The following is a 9,475-nucleotide window of genomic DNA, read 5'->3' as shown; positions in this document are numbered from 1 at the left end:
TTGAATCAAACAATTTAGGTTTGGTTAGTCATAAAAAAGAAATAGCTAAAAAGACAATATAAAAGAACCATCAAACCAAACAAACCCAGACCCACTAGTCCAGCCCATCAAACAAAATAATCCAACCCATAAAAAGAATTGAAGTTTTAATCAGGTAAAATTTACTTCACACCCTTGCAGTTTGTCTCCACCCTCCCAAAAAATTACAAAAAGCTTTTCAACTTTTTTAATAAAAATTCAATTCCATTTATGAAATCTTTTAGAAAATTCAAAATACAAATTAATATTTCGCTAATTTTTTTTAGCTTTTAAGTAAAACAAATAGTTAATATTTTTTCACATTTTAAAATCAAAGTATATTTCAATTTTTTTTTGTCAAATTTATAAATACATTTTTTAAATAAAATATTTGGAGCATAAGAGTATTTCGAATTTTTTCAAAAACTTAAAAATTAAAAAATATTTGTTGAAAATACGATACATAAATGAACTTTTGAAAAGACAAAAAAAAGTTAGGGCCAACATCCTCCAACGCTAAGTAAAACAATTTAACGTGTTTAAAAATATTCTGAACCTAATGCTTGCAGAAGCATATTCAAATTTTCAATGATAGCAGTGCATCTGATATCGTTGCTTTTGGGGTAAGAGTTCAGTCTAGTAGTTGATGGGATGAAATCCCATCTAGTATTAGAGAAAATTATCATATAAATAGATTAAGCCTTCCATGTTTTAGATTTTGCTAATCTTTAGAGGGAGAAGATTTTTAATCTTTGTTTTTATTTTCTTATGTATATACATATTTAAATAAAAAATAAAATACTATAAAATTATTTTTAAATAAATCTTAAAGAAACAGTTGTTTTTTAGTTTCAAAAACTATTTCAAAATATATATAACACCAAAGATACCATTGAATCGCAAACTAAATTATTCTCTTTTAACACGTTTTATGATATTATTCAAATTGTACTTTTGAGAAGAGTTTCATACTCATTTATATAGTGATGGAAAAAGTATATATTTTCTATTAAATATGAGATTTTATTATTTATAAAATTAAAAATTACTTAATATATGCGATTTATTCAACGTAGAACTTAAACAATATTTAAATTTATAGAGTAACATACTCTATGTTCAGATATATCCTTTTGCCGAAAATCTCATAAATAGATTTAGTGTTGGCTATATCCAAAGAAGTTGTTTTATTACAAATGTGTACAAAATTGATTCATGTTCCAACTTTAATGTGAAATTTTTAAATTTGTCGCATTTTTTAAATTGTCAGAATAATTTTGTCTTAAATATTTATTGTGAACTATGCGAGAATAAAATTGAGATTGATACAAAAATTTGGGTCTGGGTTCAAACAGTGTAAAATAATTCTTTTTAACCGAGTCAAACAAATTTTCTACTAAGACATATACATATATTTCTGATAGACTCATTTTTATTTTTTGAATTATTTTCATTTTAAAACTTAAGGGTGAAAATAGATTATCTAGAATAGCTAGTATGCTAAAAAGTATCAAGCTCTAAGTGTGACTTATTATCTATTTGGTATTTGGTTTAATTTCAATTTCAGTTCTGTAATTTTATCAATTTACAAAATAAGTTTCTCTGTTTTAAAATATAATAATTTTGATTTTTTATTTTACTTTTTAACTAAAAATGATGTGAAATATTTAAATTAATATGATATATGATAAAATGATATAAAATAATTAAAATTCATTAAATTGCAACAAAACCCTTAAAAAATGAGTTTTATCTTTTGATATTGATTTTTGTAGTTCAATTAATGATATATAAATAATTAATGTTTCTAAATTGATTATATATCCCAAGATTAAATTAAACAAAAATATAAAATACATTAAAATTTTCATATTTTAAAATAAAGAATTAATTTCATGAATTGATAAGTATAAAGAGATAAAACATACAATTAAGTCTTTATATATTTTGGTTCTAAGCAAAACATTTTTTGAATTTTCACATGACATATTACAGTATTCAAAATTCTTTTATATATTAACTTATTCAAACAAATAATATAATATATCTATAGATAAACTAACTAGTTACATGCTAATGGAATATACTAATTAGTTAATAAATAATTTACTCTTGCCTAAAAAAAACTAATTTAATAAAAATATTTTTTAGCCGCTTCAATACAAATATAGAGGTTGTTAAGAGTAGATTTAATTTTAAAATTTAATATAATATTTTATAGAATATAATATCTATTTAAACTGTAAGTTATATTAATATTTTAAATAAAATAAGTTTTTGTTCATTTAAAAATTTATTATTATATTTTAATTTTATATAAAATGTCTTCAATTTTTAGTTTGTAAAATATTTTTGTTTTTATTTTTTGTCTTTAATATCGTCGTAAAATTGCACGCAACTGATAAGTCTTGAATTTAAATTCGAACAAGACGTCTAATATTAATATTTTTTAATTAAATTAAAATTTAATATTTTTTTCTTTGGATTTAAGTCAACTTTTGTGTAATTTTTTAGTTTTAAATTCGCATTATTTTTTAATTTAAACATGCTAACTGATATTAGTTTTTGACATCTTAATATATTTTATAAAAAAATTAAACATTTTGTCATATAATATATAATTATTACTTAATTAAAGTTTTAATTTTTAATTTTAATTAATCCATGAAAATTAATTCTTCTAATTTATTTTTTATATTTGATCCTTTAATCAAATTTGACGTGTCAAATAGATTGATGATGTGGAGTTTTCAACGTAAATTAAAATTCTTTTTTCACTGTTCTAATTTATAAAAACACATAGAATTGAATCATTAACATCCCATGTTAGGATTTTGGAAGTGATTCATTCAGGAATCACATAGAAACAGGAAGATTCATCAATCGATGTAGGAAAAGACGATGACAATGCAAGATAGATTAATTGTTGAAATCGTTAACAACAGTAGGGTTAACTGCGATAATAAGGATATCAATTTGCTATAATAAGGATTCATTTTGATATTGGCAAAAAATACATAGAATAACTGACCTTTAGTTTTTCACATTTGTTATATCGTTCGTTGATTCTAGACTTCATTTCACACTTCAATGAAATGAAATATTAAACTGCCACACACTAAAATAATTTACATTTGGTCCAGTACCTCATCATATAAATTTATTCCAATTGTGTGAGAGGTGAGATTGCACGATGTAAATCTTAATTTTAAGGAAAAAAACTTAAATTATTAAATTAAATATCTGAATCATCAAATCTCAATCAAACAATAACAAAATGATGTGAGAAAGAAATACAAGAGGCACAGTTTTTTGTCCCAACAAAACGAGAGCATAGGGTTTTGACTTTTGACCATATTAGATACTGCTTACCGCTAAAGTACACCTTTTTTGCTTGGCCTCAAGTTTTTGTTTGGAGAGGGATCATAAACTCTGCCGACAACAGATGTAAAATTAGTTAGTTAAATGGGAAAAATACTACCCAACAACCGATGAAAAGTTAGTTAAATGTGGCTAAATTAATAAATGGAAAGAGAATAAAAAACTTATCGGCTGAAGCAGGCTTGGGGAATATGGCCCATGATTTGTTCAAATTTTACAAACGCTACTCCAATCCATGTAACGAAATGGTAAATACATTCATAAGTATATAAGAAAACCCCACAAAGTGGAAGGGACCACAGCGCTATATAGTTTTAATTTATTCTCATGAAGTAAACCATCAAAAAGTCAACGAGATTATAACTACTCCATCCCTCCTAACTTATTTCATTCTAAATATATTTGTCAAATTATATATCATTTTAGAATATCAATAAATTATAAATAATCCTTTTCTTATTATGTCAATTACCATCTTTTTATTTTAATTCTTTTAATACATGTTTCTCATTCCATTAATAAATAATATTTATGAAATAATTTATAATTTTTCTATTTCATTTAACATTAACTATATTTGTTAAATGGTGTAAAATTGTCAAAATTCAGATAGTTATTTACAAAGAAAATACTATCAAATTCCTTTATAACACTTATTAAAAATTTAAATATAAAAACCTAAAAATTGTACAATTTTAAAATTATAAATTTTATTCAGTAATTGTATTTTATTTCCATTTTATTTCATTAATAAGTGACTTTCTGGCACTTATTAGTATAACCTATCTTATAAACGACTTTGTCGACCATTATTCATTATTCAGAGTAAAGTGGGACGCTACGAAGAACATCTTGACAATTGCACCATTGATGGCTCTTCTCTGAAGGAGGAGACACCTGCAAAAACGAGGCACGACATAGAGAATTGAATTCAGATCAAAGTACTATGACATAAAAGAAATGAGTTTATGGGGATGAAGTACCTTGTAAATTTGGTCTTGCGCCGTACACGGCAAAAGCCCGAATCCAATAAAAACCCAAAATCAAATATCACATTCAACAGGTACATCACCGCTTGTAGCTCCCAGGCAAGGTCAACAAACAAGAAGCTTCGTCGTCACGGCCATCTCCTCGAGCCCACCTCAGCTATACTATAAACGACGTCTAAACTCAAAGAAGGTACACACATTATATCACAATACCTCTCATTCTACTCATCTTATAAGTCTCAAACCCTCTTTCTCAGTCCGGATCAGGTCCTCTCTTTCATTAACTTCTATATTTCCCTATTTTCTGTATCTCTTAATATTACCCTCCTCTCCCTCTACATTATTTTTTCATATTTTGATGACTAGTTAGTATGGTTAAGACGGAAATAGAGCAGAGAAGTTTCCGTTTAAAATAAATGAATGTTCTTATTAGGTTCCTTCAGAGGCACGAGCTTCAAAAATAAACAAGTTCTCAAACCAAAAAACATCCTATTTATAGCTAAAGTCGAACGACAGAACACATGAACTTGTAGAGTGAAGGTGCGACTGATGTAAATTGCAATTTGTAAATTAATTTAAACAAGACACATTATAAAGGAATTCAAGAGGTTTAACCAACGAAAGAATGGTACATATGTTTTCATGAATCGGAGGAACCTGCGACGCTAGTAGTATATGAATATCTCTACTCTACAGCCTTACGGCTTGCACTACCCAAGAAAACTTCCCCTTTCACCATTGCCGCTTGTTATCCCTTTCGTAAGAATTGGTAGTTGCATAAAGAAACATTTCTAGTACACGACGTTGGCCGTCGATTTCTATTCGATGCAGTCTTCAGAATGCTCTCTATCAGCCTGTACATTGTGCAGTGTTGTAGCGTAATTGTTCCAAGAACCACGCTTGCTACGAAACAAAGCAGTTGTGTCTTAACTCATACCATATTGAGCGTCAGCGCAAGAACCATCATCAGACGGCATCATATTTAGATCTGGTATCATGAAAAAACTCTGCCCGGAGGACTCGATTACATTTGGTCTAGACTCTGGTGCTTGTGAATGAGTATCATCTAGAGTGGTACGTGGGAGGACTTCAGAAGGTACTATTCTTTGGTGGGGCTGACCACCAGCATGCTTACCCCGCAGTTCAACAGACTTTGAACTTGGCTTGTTATGAGATTTTGATCCGAAATCAAGCTGACAACACAACAAAATTGAGTTTAGTACCAAATAAAGAAATGGACATATCAGATAATATATATTATGATTCACAGAGGGGAAATTTTGAATGCACCTTCATCCTCTTCAAACTCTCATTTGTAGTTCTCATCACCTCAAAATTTGCATTTTTTGTTGCTATCTCCTGCAAAACAACACTTAATAAGTCAATATATTAATAATCAACCAATCATGTATGCTATCTTAACATGTATACCAGATCAGAAAATTACCCTTTCTAAATATATTCTTTCCTTTAGCAGGGAGCTTTCCTCTTCCTTCAATTCTGCAAAGGACTAGATAATGGCAAAAAACAATCATCATTTGACATTGTTAAAGAAAAGGAGGTAGCTGCATCGAGAAAGAAGATTAAACCAACCAAAGTAGCTAGCTTTACCTTTTTTCTTCCGCACCTTTTGGTAGAGGCGGAGTTGCTAGTGTATCCACTTGTGGCAGTAGCCTGAAATAAAATTGGCATTATTAAGTATTAACATAATAGTGCCATATAGTGAAGGATGATACAAAAGGGAGAAATGGGATCTTAGTTGATTTAAAAGAATAAAAAAGATAACAATTTTTATCTAGGTTACTTGTATAATATAATATATCAAATCAAAATATAAAATTAAATGAAAACCAAGCAGTGGCACAACATGGATCTGTTTATGCATTGGTACACGTATCAGATCAATGACAAAAACAAAGCGACCATCACCATACCATTGATTGTTCTTTTTTTGTTGAAAAAGCAAATTGGGTGACGGGTTTGCCAAAAAGTAATCCACATAGGACACCTCAGCTGGAGGCACGCGATAGCACGTGATGATCTTATTTGGAATGCTCACGTGACTTTGATCCCATGAGCTATACTCTCGATCTCTAATTTCATTTATTTTAAATGAAGATATTATTATATTAGATATTAATTTTTGGGGATAAGCTTATAGAAAACAAAATGAGGCAATGAGCACAGCGCGCTGCATGCTACCGACTGAAGTGGGCCAAAAGCCGCAGATTCTGCGTGGTGCATGCCTGTCTCTTCTCCCCAACAAAATCCTAATAATAAATATTTAGAGTTTTAACTTCCTAAAATTTTAGACACCACCACCTACCTTCACTGTCAGCCCCGTGATACTGATACCTCATCTAACAACTACTCATAATGATGGTTGTTGTATGCCCTGGTGTTGTGCGTCTCAACCGAATTCAACACGAGAAAGAGAAACCCCTCTCCAAACCAGTTACTCTTCTGATGCCATGACTTCATGATATAGTAAATGAATAAATTTATTTTATTAATAACAAAATATCTTGAAACAATAAGAGGGAGATTCTTTGGAGTAACTTTTTTATACATTTAAAAATGGATGGATATGTATTAAATTCTCGTCATAATAAACAATTCTCCTTTAAGTTAGCGAACCCCTAATAATTATAACACAATCAAACAATACCGGCGACAAAGATTAGACCCACGGTAGCGATTAACAAAAACATCCCATCCCAAACTAGAACTGTAGAAACCCATAGTCAGGAATCGCAGTCACAACTCACAAACCAATCTCCTATCCTCTGAACCCATCCCTACATTAAATCACAGGGAGGGACCCACATACAATCGGCGATACAAATTGACCACAGCGAAATTAAATAATATTAAATAATTTAATTTTACCCCACTTAGTTTAATATAATTAAATAATTTAAATAAAAAATAAAATATTTTCGAAAATTATTTACAAGCGGTCATATAAGAACTTTTATTTTAATTTTAACTGTCAAAAGAAATAAGAAAAGTGATTTGTGGAATCTTATTCGAACAAAAGAAGGGTGTTTTGGTCAATAAACCATTGAATGAGAGGTAAGTAACGCCAAAGCAGGCGAGAACAAACGCCACGATCTTTCTTCCATTCCATTCTAGTGTTGACGCCAAAAACATCCAGGGGCATTTCCGTCACCAGATTTCATAATGAAAAAAATTAAGCGAAAATCAAAGAAACACTCGATTTCTTAACAAAAATCCCCCCATGGAAAAAATATATATAAAAGGAAAAGGAAAAATGGCGTCAAATACCGAATGGCTTTTTCTTAAAAAAAAAAAAATTAACTGAAAATAATATAGCAAAATTTACTGATTTGCCAGTCAGCATCTGATGTAAGCGGAAAATCGAAAACGATATTCGCGATTGGAAAACGAGAAAAAAACAACTGGTAAGAGATCAAGGGCAAAACCGTCAAAACGCAAGGAAACTTCGTTCCAAAGCAATAATGTCTGACACACACACAAAGCAGTTTCAACCGCCGGAAGCCACATCGCTCCAAGGCGGAGTTACCCGCCGTTTATAGATTTTTCGGTCAAACAACAGATTTCAGATGAAGAGAGAGAGAGAGATTCATATAGATAATGGAAGAGAGAAGAAATAATCAAACCTTGGATCTGGCTGCGTGATGGCTGCGGTAACGGCTGGAGTCTTCGTAACCGTCGGCAGTAACAGATGGCGATGCACCTCCGCTCCAAGAGAGAGGTGTAGTCGGACTACATCTAGTCGAAACGGCGGCGTCGCATCGAGAAACGGAAGCGGTTATCCTCGATCTTGAGCGCGGTTGTTTATTTCCCCAGGAGAAAGGAAGCGTCGGTGCGGGTTGAGATTTAATCGAAAGACGATGCTTAAGCCGTAAGAGAAGCTCGACGACAACCGTGTCGTCCGTCATGGCAGTTTTGACCCAGTCGTCATTGAGCGTCATATCGTGGGTCGGAGTTGGTGGATAACAGTCATGTAAGAGAGAAAAGAATCTGTTGAGAGTGGTGTGTGTGACAGAGAGAGAATTGTGAGGGGTGGCGGATTTGTTGGGTGAAAAAGACCAAGAGAGGGTAGAGGATAGGTTTATATAGTGATAAATAATAAATAATAAATTAAAGAAAGAAAAATAGGAAGAAAGGTAGGGAAATTATGTGGCGGTGAAGAAGAATGAAAAAATGGAGTAGATTCGAGTAATTCGTCGTTCCTAGTAGTTACTCAAACTTAAAGGCAAGGGTTGTGTGTCGTGGTGTGGTCACTGTGGCCTCTCGCTTTTTTCTCTTTCGGAGTACGGGACCCACACACACATGTGGCACTTTCATTTCATTTTTCTTTATACTGTCAATTTTTTTAATTATAATAATACAAAATTCACTTGCCAAACTATTTTTCAAATCAAAATTAATTGCTTTCCTTTTTTCTTCACAAAAAGTTTAAATAAATCACTTACTCTTTCTTTTTTCTCTTTTGACAACAATTTATTCTTACTCACTCTTTATATATTCCGTATCACCATAATAAATCATAATTACCCCTTGCACTCCTCATATGTGAAATCATCAAAATCCAGCGGCAGAGATTATTCCATATTCTAATCTTTAATTTTCAAAGTTCATGCCATATGAATTGGATCGTAATTTTAGTTGTATCAGCCACATTTACTTTTTTTTTTTTTAATATAAAAGTTTACATCATAATTACAACTATAAATATGTGATTGCTCTCTTACGAAGGCAATGGAGAGAAACAAAGTAAAATTTGCTTCCCAAAGCTCCTCTTATGAAATTTTCTTCCTTACCTCTTAGGAGAAATTTCTGCCGGCAAGGCATGGCTTTAAACGAAACAGTCTTGGGAGAGATCTTAATGTACATAATATGCAAAACACATGTGTGAAAGGAGTAATAAATACATTTGAGTTCACAACCCTTGCAAAGTTTCAAATCTGACTCCAACTTCTACTAGCTGATATCACATTATGTTACTATGATAAAAATGGATACCCACTCTCGTTCATGTAAGTTCCATTCAAATAAGGTTGCCACACTTAAGTGTTCTATTCATTTGGTTGGATATC

General features: G+C 30.9%; 1 protein-coding gene across 1 annotated transcript; it reads right to left on the bottom strand.

The window, feature by feature from the left end:
- Window positions 1-4,935: 4,935 nt before the first annotated feature.
- On the bottom strand, window positions 4,936-8,596 carry LOC101506642 (uncharacterized). Its single transcript, XM_004501307.4, has 5 exons — window positions 8,033-8,596; window positions 6,000-6,062; window positions 5,836-5,898; window positions 5,679-5,747; window positions 4,936-5,581 (listed from the first exon to the last, which is right to left on the bottom strand). Exons 1-5 carry the CDS (start codon window positions 8,345-8,347, stop codon window positions 5,315-5,317), a joined length of 777 nt encoding a protein of 258 aa, XP_004501364.1. The 5' UTR covers window positions 8,348-8,596; the 3' UTR covers window positions 4,936-5,314.
- Between the last annotated feature and the right edge of the window lie 879 nt (window positions 8,597-9,475).

This window comes from Cicer arietinum, chromosome 5 (genome assembly GCF_000331145.2).
Source record: "Cicer arietinum cultivar CDC Frontier isolate Library 1 chromosome 5, Cicar.CDCFrontier_v2.0, whole genome shotgun sequence".
NCBI classification, from domain to species: domain Eukaryota; kingdom Viridiplantae; phylum Streptophyta; class Magnoliopsida; order Fabales; family Fabaceae; genus Cicer; species Cicer arietinum.
This window is presented reverse-complemented; position numbering and strand designations above follow the sequence as displayed.

Coding starts and splice junctions, on each gene's coding strand:
- LOC101506642 (XM_004501307.4), bottom strand. CDS start 8,347: ATGACGCTCAATGACGACTGGGTCAAAACTGCCATGACGGACGACACG. Junction 5,748..5,835: donor AAAGAATATATTTAGAAAGG/GTAATTTTCTGA, acceptor GTTGTTTTGCAG/GAGATAGCAACAAAAAATGC. Junction 5,582..5,678: donor AGAGTTTGAAGAGGATGAAG/GTGCATTCAAAA, acceptor TTGTGTTGTCAG/CTTGATTTCGGATCAAAATC.